General features: G+C 49.0%; 1 protein-coding gene across 1 annotated transcript in view; it reads right to left on the reverse strand.

Annotated features, from left to right (window-relative positions):
• Nucleotides 1–2,477: 2,477 nt before the first annotated feature.
• Nucleotides 2,478–20,613, reverse strand: part of LOC143385233 (kinesin-like protein KIF19) — a 44,005-nt gene continuing 25,869 nt past the window's right edge. The window contains exons 13-20 of the mRNA XM_076840600.1: nt 19,857–20,127; nt 17,542–17,663; nt 14,750–14,874; nt 12,015–12,123; nt 9,800–10,192; nt 8,879–9,023; nt 4,353–4,460; nt 2,478–2,578 (exon numbers count right to left, since the gene is read on the reverse strand). Of these exons, the coding sequence (XP_076696715.1) occupies nt 2,478–2,578; nt 4,353–4,460; nt 8,879–9,023; nt 9,800–10,192; nt 12,015–12,123; nt 14,750–14,874; nt 17,542–17,663; nt 19,857–20,127 (1,374 nt within the window). The remainder of the gene's footprint in view (nt 2,579–4,352; nt 4,461–8,878; nt 9,024–9,799; nt 10,193–12,014; nt 12,124–14,749; nt 14,875–17,541; nt 17,664–19,856; nt 20,128–20,613) is intronic.

The raw sequence follows: 20,613 nt of genomic DNA on the forward strand, positions 1-20,613 counted from the left end.
CCTGCAGTGTGCCAGTTTCTCACAGTTCACTTGTCATGAGCATCTCCTGAGTGACCACTGTGCACCTGCCTGAGAGGGGGGCTGTCCCATCCCCCAGTCAAGGTCTGAGCTTTGAGAAAGCACAAGATTGACTACTCCGGAGACAGATGGGTGACGAGGCAACAAATGTGCAATGACAGTTGCCACAGCTGAGGCACAGTGAATGCCTGTGCCGCAGCCAACCCTGTTCTCGCACTGTGTACCCGCACATCCTTTCAACCACCCTGGAACCCTCCCAGGAGACGTGACTGCAACCCCCAATAGGCAAGTTCAGGCCCCTGCAGAAGCCCAGGCAGGGAGGGTCATCTGTGGCAGAACAGAGCCTGCAGGTCAACCGGGCGTGGAAGGAGGAGCACCGGCAGGGGTGGGAAGGGACCCTACCTGAGGGACAAGCAGCTGAGGGTGCCTGAGTGCTGGCGGCAGGTGCCCAGGGGCCGTGGAAGGTCCTGCAGTCACCCCCAGGCTCTGCCAGGGGCCAGGCCGGAGGCTGGGCCGAGAATGGAAGGGCAGGGAGGCAGTGTAGGAGGGGCCCCGAAGCTGAGCCAAGGGCGTCCTCCATTTTTAGTGGCATGAGCCAACAATCACTTCGGAATACTGGATCCCTCTTTGGGCCTCAACTTTGCTATCTGCACCCTGGGGAGGGTGTTATAGACTGCTGGGTGACAACCCAGTGTCCATTTTTCCTTCCTAATCATGGAAATCTGGTTATATTGGGGCAATGAACACAGCTACAATTTCCAGAAGGCCTTGAAGAAGAGAGGGCCATGAGGGCACTGTGTTGGCCAGCGAGGCAGAGGCAGAGGTTGGCAGGTGGTCTTTCCTCCTTGGCCTGGGATGTGGATATGCTAGCTGCAGCTCTACAGTCACCTGGTGACCTTGAGCCCTGGGCTTCCTCCTCCGCGATACTGATGACCTCAGAGAACAGCTTGACACGATGCCACTGCCCCGCTTTTCCCTGTAAATAAGCCCCACCTTGTCTAAGTCACTGTTGGGGGTTTTCTGTTAGGCAGCCAAACTCAGCCTCTGAGACCCAGGGGAGGCCGTGTGACCTGCTCCTCAGATACTGCAGACCACACTCATGATCGCCGCTTTGCCCCAGTACCACCTGGTCAGTTAGAGGGTGGATCCTTTTTTTCCTTTGAAGCAACTCACTCTTTAAGTTTAGACATGATTAATGGACTCAAATGTCTTATGGGCCAGTTACATATTTTTCTAATACACATTATGATAAATATCCTTAAGATAAAAATATTTGTCCATGACTTTCTTGAAGTCATTTCACACCACATCTCAGGAGGTACTTAGTGTCAGTATCAGGGCCACCAGGCCGAAGGGCCATGAGACCCAGGCCAGCTTCAGCTCAGAGGTCTGGGACCAGGTAGAAAAATTGAAATCCTATACTCCAGGCATGGTGCCTCCCTCTGAGTGAAGGGGTGGGTGTTGATGTGCCCCAGAGGTTGCAGAGAAGTTCCAGAAGGGCAGCCTGGCTTTGTGCAAGTCCCAAGCCTGTCTTCATTGACAGAGGGTGTCATGACAGGGAGGTCAGCCTGCAGCACTAGCTATGGAGTCTACACAGCAATTATGGGCATCCTACTCGGGCCAAGAGGCCAGAATGCCACCCATACCTCCTGTCCCTGAGGTGCTGAAACCAAAGTCCACAGAGCTCATCTCTGCTTCTGTCTTGGTCCTGCTCACCTCCTGGCTTAAGGAAGCTGGCCAACAAGAAGTGGCTCCCACCACCAGGGAGGTGTCTCTGACCCCCACAGCCTCCACACAGGAGTCTCAGAGTGCGAGGGGTGAAGGTGTGGATTTGAGAAAGCAAGTGCCAAACATGATCAGAGGATGCCGCGACCGTGTATCCATAGGAAGGCACTCAAGCTTTCTGTGTGCTTTTCTGATGAAAAAATTACTAAAACTCATAAACCCCTTAGGCCTTCACCTTAATATAGGTTCCCATTTATGAGGGTTTGGGATATAGCTTTCCTCTAAGTTATCATGCTTCTGATAGCCTGCACACCTGGGAGAAACCAGGTTCACTCTGCAGGTTGGCTGAAGTTTGTGGGGATGGGACAGATTCTTCCCTATGACCTACCAGTGGCTGCTTGGGCATCCTCTTCATCCTGGGCTGAGTGGTGTGCAGTGACCAGAGTGCTCTGAGACACAGGTCCTCCCAGAGACAACAATAGGATGTGGCGTGGTCCCAGGAACAGCATCTGCAACTGTGGCCACCCAAGAAAGGCCAGGGACCTCTGGGAAGGGTCCACAGTCAGGGCCCTGGTACTCCACAGGCAGCCCTCATTTGGAAGGTGAGGTAGCCCCTGAATCTAGAGTAGGGGCTATCCCCAAAGTGTTCAGCGAGGGCCCTCTTTTCTCCAATCCAACTTTGGGTTAAGGCCAAGCTCCTCTGGCCTCCCTGTGTGAGGCTCTGGCTCCACCATCTATTTGGGTCTTCTTGGTCTCTTGGCACTGCCACCCCGGAGCTTCCGGGAGTTGCTGGGGGGCAGCGGGCTGTGGTGTGGCCCTCCACTCTCTGTAGACCCTGGGTGAATGGGGAGACTTCAGCTTGCGGTCCAGGCAAACTCAAGTGAAGCAAGCACCCCAAGTTGGGGGACCCACCACATGGAATGGCCCCTCTTCTCTGCTCCTGTAAGAGCCTGGGCACCTGCTGGTGTGGTGCCTCACCATGACCTAAGCCACTTCCCCAGGCAGATCCACCCCTGAGCCCTCTGGGACTTTCTCCCGAACCCTCCAGGTCTGGTGTGGTCTTGGCTGCTCCAGCATTCTCAGGACCCTCCCAGAGCCACAGTCTCCTCATGGGGGTGCACTCAGCAGCTCTGGCCAGATGCAATTAGGAAAGGTGGTGTTTATGGACCCTTCTTCATCCCTCACATTTAGAGACTGTTAAAACTCAGCATGCTCTGGCTTAGGAGTTCTGTCCCACTGCTAAACATCATTGAGAGCCAAGAATCCTTAAAGAATGACATAATAATGACAAGTTTTTAATCAGTGACAAGAGGAATGGGTTAAAGTGCCGCAGCAGGTACTAAGATCAAACAGAAGAATGAACCTCCTGCATGGGCCCAGATGGTCCCAAGTGGTCCATAAGCCCATTAATAATTGAACCTATCCTTCCTGATGGTTTGGTTGCAAGGTGATTCAGGGAGTGACAAAATGGTGTCAATGATGCCAGAGAGCTTTCTGTCTTCCAGAAGGGGCCCAAAAACTAGGTGGTGTGCTCTGGTAATGTTCTGGAATGTGCCCTCTAATATAGCAGCCACTGGCCACATGCAGCTACTTAGCACCGAAAATGCAAAATTGAGATGTGCTGTATGTGCAAAACTCACATGGACTTCAGAGGACTTAGCACCAAAATAAAGAATGTGAACTTTCTCATTATTACTTTTACATTGATTATACATTGAGGTAAATAAAACACATTATTGGTTTCACCTGTACCTATGAGAACATTTGCAATTATATATGTGGCTCACCTCATACTTCTACCGGGAAGGGCAGTTCTACACTATAATTTAAGCTATTATTTGTACGTGTCTGAAGATACAAGAAATAATAAAAGTTCTTTAAAAGAATTGGATGGGTCTATACACAGGACATAGGAAATAGGCTTAGTTAGACTCCCACCTACCAACCAGGTACCTACATCCTTCCCGAGTATCTCTCCAATCTCCAGATGTCTGGCTCCACATCACCAGGACTCAGCCCTGAGAGTCCCATCTCCTTCTGTCCTGAGTGCACACCCCAGCTTACTGCCACATGCTGACTCACCTGATGTGGCTCTCCAACTCCAGCCCCTGCACCCCATCAGAGGTGCTGCCCAGCCTTCCCCTTTTCAGCCCAACTATAACCTTCCTCTGCCATCAGCCTTCCTCCAGCCTTCCTGGCCGATCTGGGGCTGTGGCCTACAGTTCATTTGAAGCTGGGCAAATGTGTGAGAGGCAAGTGAAGTACAGCATCAGGGATGGGAGAGCTGCTGGGGCCAGGCCAGATCCAGCTGTCTCTTCTCTACCAGCAGAACAACTGAGCATTGCAGACAAAAAGCCCAAGTTCAAATGCTGGCTCTCCTCTCACTCCCTAGTGACCTTCAGTCAAGTCTCTATCTTCTGTGAACATCAGGGTCCTGCAAACAAGGACAATAATAGGGCCTACACAGAGGCGGTATGGCAAGAGTGGACTGAGTTGTGCACAACGACCCTCCTGCCCTTACTTCTCCCCGTGGAGGGGACAGGAGAATCCTGGTAGCCAGTTGGGTGGGAGCTTCAGGACTGCATGGTGGGGAGGAAGCAGACACTGACCTCGGATGTCCCTGGGCAGGAGGGGTGGCCTGCCTGGGCCTGTGCTGCTCTGCCACATGGCGCTGGGGAAGGTGAAGCTGACTTCAGGCACGTGGAGTGTGTTCTCTTCTGAACAAAGACAGGACGATATCATTATTAGCACTACCCAGTGATTCCTGGAAATCAAACTGAAGAATGGACAACACATACCAAGAAGTCACCCCACGTCAGGTTCTGTGCCTAACCCCTCCTTGGGACTCCCCCAGGGATTGTTTTTCTATGTGAACCCTTGCACTCTGTCCTTCAAGAAGTCTCCCCATCCCAGCTTTTGGTTCTTGTCTCTTCCCATCAGCAACTGTGTTTCCTTCTCCATCCCCTCTTGCTCTTGGCTGGTGGTTACATGGCAGCGAAGAGGACTCGCTGGGTTTATTGCACATACTCAAATAGAAAAGGAAGCCAGGGGGTGGGCTGTGGGGAGAGAAGGGCATCTCTCCCTTCCATCCAGTTGGGTTCCCACTTCCTCAGGTCTCTGCCCAACATCACCCTACAGAGAAGCCCCCTGAGTGTCCAAGCCCAAGTTGCATTGTTCTACACTTCTTGCTCCTTGTCTCACTCAGCTCTCGAAACTCATTGGGCCAAGGTGCCATCTGGGAGCCCAGCCTTTTGCAAACACTGTACATCTGTGATCTTCCAGCTCCCCAGGGGACCTGTGTGCAGTGAAGAGCTGTCTGGCCCCTGCCAAGAAGGGATACCTGGTCTGCCCCACCTCCTGCCAGCCCTTTCTGTACACCTGAAAACACAAGTACATTCTTTCTTGAAGCATGGCAGCCAGGTGGAGAGAGCAGCACTGGCACCAATCTTAACCATGCCATCAATACCTGATGTGACCCTAGAGATGTCACTTCTACTCTCCGGGCCTCAGTTTACCTACCTGAATCAGCTGGGCTATAGATCTTGAAGGACCATCTCCACAGAACCCCACAGCTGTAGAGCTGAGAACCCTGGCCCCACAGAGACTGTGTTGGCACCACTGAGAAGGGCATCGAGCCACTTCCTGGGGAGGACAGCAGGAATTCGGCTTGATCCTGGAGAAGAAGCCCCTTCCTGCCCACTGAGAGGGCCAGTGCAGACTACTCTTGCTTATCTGCAAAGTTGGTCTTCTTTTGTACGCAGATAGCATGAGATGATCTTAGGGAACCGCTCTTTGTTCTTCTATCTACCACACGGAAAGCTCTATTGTCAGGGAGCTCTTGAAATGAAATAAAATGGCACTATCTTGTGTTTTCTTGAGACATCTCCAGGAAATCAAACAACAAACAAACAAAAGTATAGAGAGAGAAGAAACAAGTTGGGTGGTGGGTACATGGAGATTATTGTAATTATTCTCTCAGCTTCTGTCTATGTTTAGAAATTTCACAATAGACTTTTGGGGAAAGAAAGTGTAATTTTTGATCACATACAAACACATCCCCACAGGCTCATTTCTAGAGGAGATATGAATACCCACTCACCCCCTGTGGGCAGAATAGGGGACTCTTCTGGGTCAGCAGTGCTAGTGGGCATGTCTATGTGGTATTTGCTGTATCTGCACCAGGCTGAGCCATTACACATAATTGCACAGGCATTTATAAGTCCCTGATCCAGGAAGGGGCTATTATGGACACCCCCTGGCATGACTGGAGCCTGGCACTGTGTACTGCCCATCAGCTGGGAGTGCTGGAGAAGGCCAGCCCCATCCCTGACTCCCAGATCCCACTCTAGGCCACTCTGTATTCTCTGTGACTTTTCATTGTTTTAAGAGCACATAATGGGAAGGGGGCTACTCCTGAAAAACAGAAAATCCCATAAAGAACATTTTGTTTTTAAAAGTGTTTCAAGTTTGGGGGGGGGTGGGAATGGTACTACAAGCTGGGCATGGTGGCTCATGCCTGTAATCCCAGAGACTCAGGAGGCAGAGGCAGGAGGATCTCAAGTTCAAGCCAACCTCAGCAACTTAATGAGACCCTAAGCAACTTGGCAAGACCTTGTCTCAAAATAAAAAATAAAAAGGTGAACTTGGTTCCTAAGTTGCATCCACGAGCCCAGGTATGCAAAAATATGTTAAGAAACATGAAAAACATCTAAACTCATCAGGGAAACAATTCTGTATAAATTTAGTCTGCTTTCTTTGGTGGTTTGGTTATGGATTTAACAATTTGCATTTTGCTTGAATTGGGGGTCTGACATAGACATAGAGATACATGTTGGGAGAGTTTGGGCTCATAGAAGGTGAGAATGAAGAGGACTTGACTTCTCCTGGTCCTATTCTTCACTATGGATAGCTTACATAATGGAAACAGGAAAGCATCCTCTGAACATGCTCATTCTGCTCCTGCTCATGCCCAAAGTCACATGAGCATGTGACATGGTGGTTTATATTAAAATCTTTGACTCACCTAAAGCTGGGGAAAAAAATAGCTTGATAGTTTCCCCCCAACAATTTGGTATCAGTTTTATATATAATTCATTACCTGTTTTTTTTATATTTATTTTTTAGGTGTAGATGGACACAACACAATGCCTTTATTTTTATGTGGTGCTGAGGATCGAACCCGGGTCCTGCCTATGCTAGATGAGTGCTCTACCACTGAGCCACAATCCCAGCCCTCATTACCTGTTTTTTACAGAAACAATTAGTTGTATATAAAAATGTGTAGAGGAAGAATACAAGTTCAGTGTATTAGATAAAGGGGAATGACCGGAAGGAAGAGGGATAGGAGTAGGAGAAACAGAGGAACAAATTAGACATAATTTTCTTATGGTGAGATTCACTATATAAATACACCACAGTGAATCTCACCATTATGTACATCCCTAAGAACTGGAATCCTAACTAGAATATCGATACATTTCATGCTTGTATAAACATATCAAAATAGATTCTACTGTGATACATGACTAAAAAGAATTAAAAAATCCCAAAGATATGTATATTCTAATATCAACTATGAATACTGTTTCCATGGATTAAGTTCATTGGGTCACTTAAAATATTTTCTTTCCATCCTCGTTTAAAATAAATACTAAAAATATTTTTAAAAGGGGGAACTGATGGTGTGGCTCATAGTTAAGTGCATTTGAATTTAATAATCCCTGATACCAAACACACACACACATACACACACACACTGCTGATGACTTCATTCTGTCAATTTTGTCATCAGGATCAAACACTTCTGAAGTTCCAAGCTGCATGTCTTGAAATACCATCCATAACCCCCCAAATGTGCATACCCTCTGATCCAGAGACCACACCTTTATAAAGTAAAATCAAAAGGACATGGAACTGTGGTCATGAACTAGGAATCTGGTTTCAAGTCCCAACTCCTGGTTTCAAGTCCCTGGTTTCAAGTCCCAACTCTGCCACTCCCAGCTGTGTGGACTTGAGCAAACTCCTCAACATCTCTGTGCCTCAGTTTACTCATCAGATAACATGGAGGGGGCCATTCCTTACCTCACAGGACTATTATGAGGATAAAGATGCACCCTGCAGGGTGCATAGCATAGTGCCTGGTGCAGTGTGTGCTCAGTAAATGGGCACCATCATGTAACCCCTGGGTCAGCTGGTGCTCCCAGCCACCTTGGTGAGGAGGAGTTTGCTCTACTTCCTTACAATCTTCTGTGGGTTGACACTTTGAACCACATCCTCAACCCTTCTTATTTTTTATTTTGAGACAGTCTCTTCTGTCTCAAACTTGCCATCTTCCTGCCTCAGGCATGTACCGCTGCCCCCAGCAAAATATAGCATTTTTAAAATACAGAACTAGCTGGGTACAGTAGGGCACACTTTGGTTCCAGTGACTTGGGAAGCTGAGGTAGGAGGGTCACAAGTTCAAGACCAGTCTCCAACCTTAGCAAGATCCTGTCTCAAAAATCAAAAAGGGCTGGGGATACACCTCATGGTAGAGTCCCCTTGGGTTCAATCTCTAATGCTGCAAAAATAAATCAGTAAACAAAAATATAGAACTAAGCCATTGGTCATGAGTCATGGTACCACCAAACTTGTACTGTATTCTCAAATACTTGGTCTTGACCTCTGCTATAGGTCACCACGTTTGGGGTGGTGATGAATCACACACAGCCCTGACTTCCTGTAAGGGGAGGGGCTATTCACATCAATGGCAGAGACAGGATACTATTCTTGGTGACTACTTCTGGGTGGTAGGGTTCATAAATGGTTCTTCTCATGTATAATTTTGATCTACGTAGCAAAATAAAGTTACTGTTTTTATCATAACACCCAAAGAGCCACCCTCTGACCTCACTAACTGGCCTTTAGGACAGGAGCACAGGCGCATAGAGTTGGGGACTACACCCAATCTCAATCGCCATCCCGAGAGTCGGCAGGCTCAAGGCGAGCCCACGGGGAAGCCGGTGGCCCCAGCTCACTGGGACAGCTGATCACAGGGCAGCCTTTCATACTTTCTAAGGTGCTCATATGGAAGGAGGGACAGTGTCATAGGATACAGAAAAAACGGACATGCTGTTTTCTGCCTTGGATGCCGTACCTGTGTGGAAACTGAGGCTGGGTTTTATCTTGGAGGCCACGGGGACAGCAGGGAGAAAGCTCTTTCCTGGCGACTTTGACTGCTGAAGGTGCGCTGGGGGCAGCTGGCTGTCCACCAGATGCTCCACAGAGTGGGGCTGAAGTTTCTCCTACAGGAAAGATCACACAACAGGTGTGGTGTGGAGTGAGGAATGGGTGCTGAAGGGACAGCATTGCGAGGGGAGCACTGATTAAACAACTACCATGTGACAGACTGTTGTGAGCCTCTAGGTACAAAATGTGCAGAATTCCTACTAATCTCCTCAGTCCTCACTGAATGAATAAATGACCCTTTTCTAACAGTGAGTCCCCCTTTCCCCTCATAAAGTCCTCTAGCAGTGGGAATTTTCATCTAAACCCAGGGCAGTGGTCAGTTATGTGGGTCAACCTGTCTGGGCCATGGAGTGCTCAGATACTTGGCTAAACATTATTCTGGGGATGTCTGGAAGAGTGCTTCTGGGTGAGCGTAACATCTGGATGAGAAAAGCAGATGGCCCTCCTAATGTGGTGGGCCACCTCTGATCACGTGCAGACCTCAGCAGAACACAAGGCAGGCCCTTCCCCAAATAAGAGATAGTTCCTCCAGCTGGGCCATTGACTTTTTCCCACCCTTAGCCTTGAATTGAGACTGACTCTCTGGGGCTTCCAGCTGCTGACTCAGCCTACAGATTTGGGGACTTTCCAGCCTCCATGATCACCTGAGCCAGTTCCTGGTAATAAGTCTCAATCTCTCTCTCAAATGGAACATGGACACATGTGGTTCAAGATCACATATGAGCTTGAAACTGGTGAGGGACAGGTGAGGAACTGGGGCCTCCCGTGTCCACATGACTCAGTGTCCCTGACCTGCCCTCCTGTCCTCCTCCAGTGCCCTAGCACCTACCGAATGCAGGCTCCAGGTAAGCGAGGGTGAGTGTTTCCTCCAGGACTTCCTGTCCATGGAATGGTCCCTGCGTGGGCTGGCATGGGGCCAGATCCTATCTGCCAGGGTGGGGTCAGGGGTGGTGCTGGGCTTCAGGTCTCTGGAATCCAGGGTTGCCTCCTCTAGGAGGTGGCGGGAGGAGCGCCTGCTATTGCCCTCCCAATCCTGTGCTTTGGAGCGTCGGCTGGCTGCAATGAGGGCAATGCTTTTGGTGCCCAGGGCCATCTCCTTGAGCACCTGGGTACTCAGGGCTAGGCTGCCAGCCTCCCCTGCTGGCCACAGGGTGCCAAGCTCCAACCCAGCTGGGGGGTACACCTTGGACAGCAGGCTCTTCATATTCAGGGAGCTCGGCTTCTGTAGGAAGGCAATACCCACAGAGTGGTCAGAGGCCCTAGATGGGACTGTTATCCCCAAGTGTCACTACTATTCCAGAGCAGACCTGGAGACAATGACTCCAGGTAGGTAGTTTATAAGGGGGAAAGATACTGGGGAATAACATGGTTAAGGAGGGTGTGTGACCAGACAGTGCCACTCTGGTGATTGTGTTGAATGTGTGGGACATCCTGGAGTAAGACTGGCACTCAGGTGTGGGGTCCTGCCACCACAGGGAGGGGCTCCCAGGGTCACTGACCAAGAGTTCTCCAGGCAGGAGTTCCCCAGCACTTCTGCACTGCAGAACGGCCCTGCAGCGCCCCATGGTGTCAGGGGATGGGGCGTCCTCACCATAGCGGGCAGCAGTGGGATGTGTCAGAGCCTGCTCATTCATTCTGTTCGTAGTCATAACGAGCACTAATAGCTTTTACGTAACTGCTCATGGGAAAAGACCAAATCACTGACTTGCAGGGATTCTCCTTCACCAAGCCCACCCCCTGCAAGAGTCTCATATTTGCCATTCTGTCTCTCACTGTCCGCCCCTCCCCAACCCTTAGAGAAAGAGGAGACTTGTTGCTTTCTGGGAGCAAAGTTAGGCTGGTCTACACAATAAAGAGAAGCAGAGAAAATGGGAGAGAAGAAAGAAAATTCAAGCCATATAGAGAGAGGCTCAAAAATAGGAATCAGAGGGCAGTGAGAACGAGGAGGCACCAAGTATGTCAGGGCAAGGGGTGGGCAAGGAATGGGCCCAGTCAGCCTTCCTCAAGAGACACACAGGGAAAGGAGAGGCACTGCTCCCTGAGTTGTTAGACTGCTTTTTCTTGAACTTGGCACCACAATAAGACCCTTACGTTCACCATTTTACAGGTGAAGAAACAGCACAGAGACGTGCAGTAACTTGTCTGAGGTCACAAAGCTAGCAAAGGATACAGTGCAATTTGAGCCCAGATCTGGCTGGTTCCTGAGCCCCAAAGTGCCCACACCCCAGGAAAGCTAAAAAGCAAGTTGGGAGGACACAGGAGCACATTGATGCTTTTAACTCCTTCATTCTTATAATCCTTTCAAGCACCCCAGGGGGTAGGTGTGATCACCCCAACCTACTATGAGCAAAGGAAGATCCTGCAGAGCCACCACAGCCAGCCACAGGGGGACAGAGCCACTTACTTCCAGTACCTGTGTCTCATTTTCTTACTTTGTAAGCGGAGGAGAAAGATGGCCTCATCGCCAAGTGGGAGCAGCCAGCACTAGGGTGACAGGATGCCCCCAGTTCACATCTGCTCAGGACCTGGGGGGACCTTATGCAGAACTAGGATCTCTGCGGGTGTTCTTAGTTAAGGCTCTCTAGGGGAAGGCATCCTGGATTCAGGATGGGCTGTAATCCAGGGACTGCAGTCCTTACAGGAAGAGAAAGGCAGAACCACAGGAAGACGTTGGGGAGATGGGGCTGTGTGGCTGCAGCCAGGAACCACCAGGAGCCACCAGGCAGGAAGGCTCCTCCTCCGGAGCCTGAGCGGGAGCACGGCCTACCAGACACTTACCTTGGACTCAGCCTTCAGAACTCGAGAGGATGTAGCCCTGTGTTTGATGCTGGACCTGAAGCAGCCTCAGGACACTGTCACAGGCTAACCTCTAGTGTTGTGCAGGCTACCATCCTGATGGTTGCAGGAGGATGGATGGCCCTCCCTCTGGATGCCCCACCCATTCGCCCCTGGCCCTGTGCAGCTCTGGTTGAGGGTTGAGGGTCTGCTGGGGAGTGGGGAGTCTCTGCACAGTCCAGGCCCCGCTGAGCACCGCACACACCGACCTCGTGGATGGGAGGAGTCAGCAGCACTCGGAGGGACGGCGGAGGGAGGAGACAGTCTTGCTTTCCTGGCTTTTTCAATGGCGTGGCTTTTGATGACTTGTTACCATCACTGTGGATGAAGTGGAGGCACAAGTAGGACCACTGTGCCCTCTGATACATCCAGGGACCAGCCTGAGCCTGAGCCTCGGCTTCTTCTCTGGCCGCAAGGCTGTGGCCCACACATGGGGGCAGAGTGATGGTGTCATGCACCAGGGCACAGTGGTGGCTGTGGCCAGGCTTCTGTGGTAGGGGCCAAGCTGAGCTCATTCACCTGACATTATGCACTGGTCACCTACTGTAGCCATGCCTATCCCTAGGACCAGGCGTGCACTGTCCTTGGCAGACTAGGCCCTGTCCCACACTCCGTCCAAGAACACACCACCCAATGGGCAAGCAGTTAGGACAATAAAAAAGTGAGCAGGTGAGCAGAAAACCCACCCACCTCAGGACAGGTGAGGCACAGTGAAGATATCTGCCCTCTGGGCCCCTCCTGACCCTGCACAGACCTTCATAGACCACTCCCTTGTCGCTAATGACAGGGAGGTCTTGGTTACTCTGATAAGCTGGCTCCTGGTAGGCCTGGCTACCAAACTTGTGGCCAGAAAGTTTGGGACTTTGGGCCAGTGGACTTCCAGTGAGGGGAGAAGGTTAGAGATTGATTTTAGTCACTTAGCCAAGGAGATATCGACCACACCCACAAATGAACCCCGGGGCTCTGAGGTTCCCGGTGGCTTCCTGGTGTGAAAGGTGAGGTTCAGGGCTGGCAGGGCCTGACTTCCAACATAGCTGGCATTCCAGCTGCACACTCACTCCTGCGCACATTGGACATTTAACTGTGCTCCTGTGCACAGCTTGGAGGGAGCTCAGCCCAGACTCACCACAGTCCTGGCTGCTCCCAGGTCTGGCTCTGGGGAAGGGAGGGGAAGCCCCTCCTCTCACTCACCAGATCTAGAGGAGCACTTCCTCTGAGCTGTTCTCAGAGCTTATTCAATGGGCCAAGGACCAAGTTCATGCCAGGTGTGGGCTGGACACAGGGGAGTAGAGAGGTGTGTAGCCTGGACCGGGGCCCAGGGCACTGTGTTTGCATACACATACATACACATGTGCACACAAACCCAATGCACCTTCATCACACAGATACAGGCACATGTGTGCACACGTGACACACATTGGGGATAAAAAAAATGACACTTTATGTGGAGGCCTCTGAGGCCTTCCCATCTTCTGCCACCATTCTTCCCTCAAGGCAAGCCATAGAAACCAGAATTCCTCTTCTCCAAGATGGGTCCCCAAACCTGCCATGAAAAATAAGAATGCTACTCTAACTCCCCTACCCCCACCAACACTCCCGCAATAAAGAAATTCTTCTGACCTGCCTGGCTTAACTGCAGATCATCAGGCCCTTATTACAGAAGGAATGCTGCAGAGTGGCCCGAAGAGCCTGCACAGACAGGCCTAGCTGGGCCACCCCTGAGTTCACTACCATTACTCACACACTTCTTTTCCAAAAAAACTTCCAGTTTTATGCTCAGACCTGAGCATAAAAATGGTGAGTTCACCCTGGGTCTTTGGGTCTTCATTCTGAAGCCTCCAGTATTACATAAGACTATGATCAAGTAAATTTGTTATGCTGGCTGGGCACAGTGGCACACACCTATAATCCCAGTGACGTGGGAGGCTTAGGCAGGAGAATTGTAAGTTCAAGGCCAGTCTGGGTGACTTAAAATTTTGAAAGGGATGGGGAGGGGATTAAATTATGCTGTGTGCTTATACAAATAAGTAAAAATGAATCCCATTATTATATATAATTATAATGCATCAATAAAAATTACCATTAAAAATTAAAAAATAAGGGGCTGGGATTGTGGCTCAGTGGCAGAGTGCTTGCCTTGCATGTGTGAGGCACTGGGTTTGATCCTCAGCAACACATAAAAATAAATAAATAAAGATATTGTGTCCATCTACAACTAAAAAAAAAAGAATAAAAAATTTAATTTAAAAAAAGGACTGAAAAGTATTGCTCAGTGGTAGAGCATTTGCTTGAGGCTTTAGGTTCAGTCTCCAATACCACTAAATAAATAAATAATTTGGTTATGCTTGTCTCCTGTTAACCTGCTTTTGTTATAGAGTGTCAGCCATGATCATCAAGATGGGAAAGAGAGGGATTGTCCTCTTACTGTTCCCCCAAACATGCACACACCACCTATAGACACACATGTGCCCATGTACACAGGCACACTAACATTTGCACACAAACACATGTGTGTGCTCACATGGATGAATGTATGTGTACACTTGTGTGCATATGAAGCTTGTGAACTCAAACAACTTCATGCACTCACAAATGCACAAACGTGCACATGCAGAGCGCACACTGCCACACCAACATGCTTGCATATGCCCATATACTGAAGGAACCAGGCCACCTCTACCTGGAGCCCTGGGATTTTCATTGCCCAAAGGTGACAAAGGTAGACCTGGGCTTTCTATTGGAACTTCACGGCCTCCTCATAGCTACACCATTCAGTGGTTATCTCCTAGGGCAATTTGTTATTCTTACAAGGATCTCTCAAGCAACAGAAGTTGGACACTCCAGGAAAGAGGAAGCACTGGCTCTGAGATCAACCTCAGGCCACCTGCCAAACAAGAGCCTGGGATTCATGGCCTTGGTCTCCACCAGGCTGGATCTCACCTACCTGTCTCTCTCCAGTAGCATTGAGGGCAGCTCAACTTGGGGGCCCAGCGGGAAGTCTTTCCTGTCCTCAGGCTGATCTCGGCTGGGCTCCTCCGGCATGGGTGAGATATGCAGAATGGAGCCATCCTGGGACCAGACAGTTGCTGAGTGAGGCCGGCGGGGATGTGAGAAAGCCATGTTATCAAGCAGAGGGTTTCTGAGGGACATGGGAAGGTCCATGTCCTCCCTGCCACTGCCATGCAGTGGGAGGCCAGTCATCTGCACAAAACCTGCACATGGATATTTATAGCAACTCTTTTCATAATTGCCAAAATTTAAAAGCAACCAAGATGTCCCTCAGCAGGCAAATGGAAAAACAAACTTTGGAACAGCCAGATGATTGATGGATAGTTACTTAACACTTAACACAGTCAGTGGACTCCTTCTTAACTTCTGCCCCCACCAAGGAGATCCCCCATGTCAATTCCCCAGGGACCATCCCACCACTTCGACCCTGAGCAACAGTGATATGCAAGGAGACACCTATGTGAGAGAAACCCTAAAAGTCTATAGGCCTGCAAAAAGTTAAACAGACTTATTATGTGACCTGGAAATTCCAGTTCTGGGTCTATACCCAAAAGAATTGAAAGCAGGGACTCAAAAGAGACTTTGCTGCTGTGGCATTCTTGCCAAAATGCATCATCATGAGAATTAGCTCAATCAATCTACTCATGGAAAAACACCAGGCCAACACAGAACAGGGACATTCTGCAAAGTAATGGAGGAACAGTCTTCAAGTGTCAGACCTGGGAGAAGGAGAAAGACCAAGGAGCCATCCCAGACTGAGGGAGATTAGGGAGACATGACTGCTAAAGGAAAAGTGGATCCTGAGTTGGGTTACAGACCAGAAAAGGACATGAGTGTAGAAAAGCATTGCAGAAGATGCTCCTGTCACCCCACCACTTAGGAGACAACAGGGGCTTAGGCCAGGACACAAACAAGAGGAGCTCATGGTCCTTACTAAGGAATGCAAAATTCTATGGCCACTCTGGAGGACAGTTTATTACTTTCTTTTTTTGTTTTTGTAGTACTGAAAGTTAAACCCAGGGCATTTCACTTGCAAAGCAAGTCCTCTGCCACTGAGCTACATCCCCAGCCCAGTTTGTCAGCTTCTTACAGAAGTAAACTTACTCTTGCCACATGGTCCAGCAATCATGCTACTTGGGATTTACCCAAAGGCATTAGAAACTTACATCTGCACAAAACCTGCACATGGATATTTATAACAACTCTTTTCATAATTGCCAAAATTTAAAAGCAACCAAGATGTCCCTCAGCAGGCAAATGGAAAAACAAACTTTGGAACAGCCAGATGATTGATGGATAGTTACTTAACACTTAAAAAAAAAAAGTGATCAAAGCATGAAAACACATGGAGGAAACATTAAATTCCTGTTACTAAGTAAAAGCAGCCACTCTGAAAAATCTGTTGTATGACTCCAACCATATAGTTTTGGAAAAGGCAAAAAAGTCAGAGGCAAACAACCAAAAGATTGGTGGTTGCCAGGATCTGGTGGGGAGGGAAGGATGAGCAAGGGAGCATAGACGATGCTCATGGCAGGGAGACTGCTGGAACAATACCATGGCAGGCACTTGCCTTCTAAGTGTCCAAACCTACAGCATGACACTACAAATTAATTCTACAGTAAACTGTGCCTCTGGTGATAATAATGTGTTGGCATGTCCACTGATTATAGCAATGGACCACTATGGTGCTGTGTGTGATGTGGGTAAAGGAGGTTTGTGTAGGGGTGGGGGAGATGGGAACTCTGTGCATTCTGTTCCACTTTGCTATGAACCCAAAACTTCTCTAAAAGAGAAAGTTTATTAAAAACAAAAGACAAAAACCAAAGTGAGACAGATGTCTGGAAAGGATGGGGAAGCAGGGCAGAGCAGAGGTTTTCTCAAACAGGAAGCAGATATGCGAGAGGTAACTGAGCCCACAGACCCAGGAGAGCAGCCCAGCACCCTGACTCATCCTGCTCTCCATTGGAAAGCACAGACAGTGTACTGCCAGAGCCTGAGCAGGGGAAGGGGTGGGGTGGGGAGTGCTTTGGCTGAGCCTTCCTCATGCCATGTATCACCCACCCCGACTAAAGTCTAGAAGTTTCTTCTTTCTTTCCTCTGGAGAGTTAAGTCCAGGGTCTATGGTCTGGGGACATCAGGCCTCCTTTATGGCATGCGAAGATCAGGTACGGCAGCATTCATGCTCAATAGCCAATGCAGAGGCTACCTCGAAGCCCTCTCCCCTGCAAGCTCACCAAGCCCATCCTGACAAGACACCCAGAGCAAAGAAAGACCTAACTCTTGAGATCTCGTCACGGGTCCCAGAGGACACTTCTCTACGTCATCAAGGCAATAAGGCCCTCTGCTCAAGGAAACTCAGGAATCCCTGTTGGGCTTTGCCACTGGCAGAAATGCTGGTAATAGCTAAGGATTAGAGAGGTCCTAGGAGACAGAACAGAGTGGCCTGGTCCTGTGAGTGGACCTCCTCCACTATCTCTGGCCAAGCCATGATCATCAGAGCCCAGGGAGGGCTGGCCTCATCCTGAAACCTGCCTGAATCCCCAGCCTGTGACTCGGCCTGTCCTATTGCTCTGGCACTAGGCAGTTGGTCTACGGGTGTTTCCAAATTTTCTCTTCTGTTTCATAGGGCCTGGCACAAACAGGCCCTAGTGCCACGGATGGGAGAGGCTGACTATGGCCTGAGCCTGGGGCGGGGGTGGTGGGGGATGACTGGCAAGCGGGACTCACCCGGAGGGGCCCAGACATCACTGAGTGCAGCAGCAGCAGGCGGTCTAGTGTGCCCTCGCTCCGCTCCTGGGAGTACAGCCGGTACTGCTTGTCCAGAGACTCTGGAACCTGGATACCACTGTCTGAGGGAGCCAGGAAAGCAGGATTAGAATGAGGAAGGACAACCCCTAGAACCAGGCAAAATGTCCACTACTTGTAACAAGACAGTATTGTGTCCGGGGAGATTTGAAGGCAAACACTCCAATCTGATAGAAGAGGCTTTTCTGTTACATTGTCTTTGCTTCTGTCTACTTAAAAAAAAAATTGTTCTTGTCTTTGCAGTGCTGGATATTGAACCCAGGATCTTACATGCGGGGGAAGTGCTCCACCACTGAGCTACACCACCGATCCAAGTTTAAAATTTTTCTATTATGTTCATTATTGCCTTTCAGTCATAAAATATTATTATTAACAATTCTTAAAAATACTTTTAGTTGTAGATGGACAGAGTACCTTTATTTTATGTATTAACTTTTATGTGATGCTGAGACTCGAACCCAATACCTCACATGTGCTAGGCAAGCGCTCTACCACTAAGCCACAATCCCAGCCCTATTATTAACAATTCTAAAGTACAAATAAAACTTAAGTTAAAAATTAAAGGACCTGGGGCTAGGGATGTGGCTCAGTGGTAGATTGCTTGCCTAGCCTGTGTGAGGCACCAGGTTCGATTCTCAGCACCACATAAAAATGAATAAATAAAAAAAGTATTGTGTCCATCTAAAAAAAGAATTAAAAAAAAAAGTTAAAGGGCCAGGGCTTGGAATTTAGTTCAGTTGGTAGAGTGCTTGCTTTGCAAGCACAAGGCCTTGGGTTCAATCCCCAGCACCACAAAAAAGAAAAAAAAAAAAAAAGTTAAAAGACCACTCTTAGGGATCTACCCAAAAGAATTAAAAACATGTTTCAAAGAAAAACTCAAACACAAATTTTATTCACAATAGCCAAAAGACAGACCCAACCCCCTTTCCCATAAACAGATGAATGGTGAACATAATGGTTAATCCACACATGGAATATGACTCAGTCATAAAAAGATTATGATGTTCAGGGTGCAGCAGTGCATGCCTGTGACCCCAGCTACGTAGGAGGCTAAAGCAGGAGGATCTCAAGTTCAAGGCCAGTCTGGGAAATTTTATGAGACCCTATCTCACAATTTAAAAGAGAAAATAAAAAGAGCAGGGGGGCTGGAGTTATGTCTTGGTAGTAGAGCATTTGCCTAGAGTGTGTGAGGCACTGGGTTCGATTCTTAGCACTACATTAAGTAAATAAATGAATAAAATAAAAATATTGTGTCCAACTACAACTAAAAAAAAAAAAAGGAGCAGGGGTGTAGCTCAGTGGTAGAATGCCACTGGGTTCAGTCTCCAGTATCATGAAGAAAAACGAAGTTAAAGTAGGAAATTGCCAGGTGTGGTGTTGAACACCTGTAATTCCAGTGACACTGGAGGCTTGGGCAGGAAGATTGCAAGTTAAAGTCAGTCTGGGTAACTTAGCAAGACGGTGCCTTAAAAAAAAAAAAAAAAGTGTTGGGGATGTAACTCAGTGGTAGAGTGCTGGCCTAACAGACACAAGGCCATGGGTACCATCCCTAGCACTGCAAAAAAAAAAAGAAGAAGAAGAAAAAGAAAAAAAAAGTACGGTTACAGCTCTGACAAAATTAATTTCACTGCTTCTAGGCAAGGTGTTGAGTTATAGGGGACTTGCTATCTTTTCCAGAACATTCATTAATGCTGTTATAATTCATGCCTTTTTCTCATAATAAAGAAAATCATGAAATATCTCCCCAAAGGAAAACTATTATGCAATTTAGTGAGTGTTGACTGCAGGAACAAGATGACTATGGTATCTGCACACACTCAGGATGCTACACACTTGCACAAACATGTGAACAAGAGGAGACACAGGGGTGGGTATCAGAACACAAGATGAAGAAACATCTCAATTGGATGGTTAAGAAAGTGCAGGCATTTCTACAGATAAGGTGGTTCATTGTCCCCTTAAAGGGAAGTTTCAATAAAAAAGAAGTCAATGAAAAAGAAGGTAAGGGTGTGTGGCATGCTCATGTGGGTGTAAAACCCCCATCCAAATGCTATCTCTTTGCACAGACCTCTAGAGAGCACACGCAGGGAGTTGGCAGTAGCCAGGCTCCCAGAGGGGAAGGGAGGAGCTGCCTGCTATCTCTGCTCTGCTGCCACTGGGGACTGCTGGGGTTTGTGACCTCAGGCATGGTTCCAGAAAACAACCATGATGAATAGCACGTCCCAGAGGTGGCCTACCCTGCATCAGCTGCCGCTGCTCCTGGATGACCTGCTCACAGAGCAGCCGGTGCTGGTGGTAGTGCTGGATCACAAAGTCCTTCTGGCATAGCAAGTTCTTCCAGTACAGACTGTTGGCCTGCAGCTCCGTGTTCTCCACCTCTAGCTCATGGGCCCTGCACAGCAGCCTCAGCACCTCCCGCTGGTCCTCACTGGTGACTTGCTCAGGCAGCAGCTTCTCCATCTGTGAGGCTTTCTGCTTGGCATGGGCCAGGCGTTGCTCCAGCCCAGCCTGAGGAAGACACTGAGGACTCAGGGAGGACATGGGACCTTGCCAGCGATGGCCGCTCATTCCTATGTGCCAAGGTCTACTGATCACGCTCAGGAGACACACAGTGGCAGGCTCTAGGATGTGCCACTGTCCCCTAGACTTTCTGTCCTCTACTTTCTGCATTCTGACACTTTGACACCTGGGGCCTCACTGATCCTGGAGTGGCAGCCCCTCTCAGCCTCGCCAACTTCTGGACAAGGCAAATGACTCATCCGCGAGTTCTCTCTATGGGACTCTTACACTGTGGGTTACATTCCACCTACCCTAATCTCCCCAGAGCTCGTACTAGACAACTAGGTCAGCCCCTAGGCCCAAATTTTCTAGCCAGCCAATCCTAAACCTTACTAGCCTTCCTTGACTGTTTCTTCCTGCAGAAACCACAGTGAAGGCCTTGGCCATGTTGCTTTTCCTGCCTCTTAACCCACTCTGGTGCCCCCCATGTGGCCC

The sequence above is a fragment of the Callospermophilus lateralis genome, chromosome 19 (assembly GCF_048772815.1).
Source record: "Callospermophilus lateralis isolate mCalLat2 chromosome 19, mCalLat2.hap1, whole genome shotgun sequence".
Classification (NCBI taxonomy): domain Eukaryota; kingdom Metazoa; phylum Chordata; class Mammalia; order Rodentia; family Sciuridae; genus Callospermophilus; species Callospermophilus lateralis.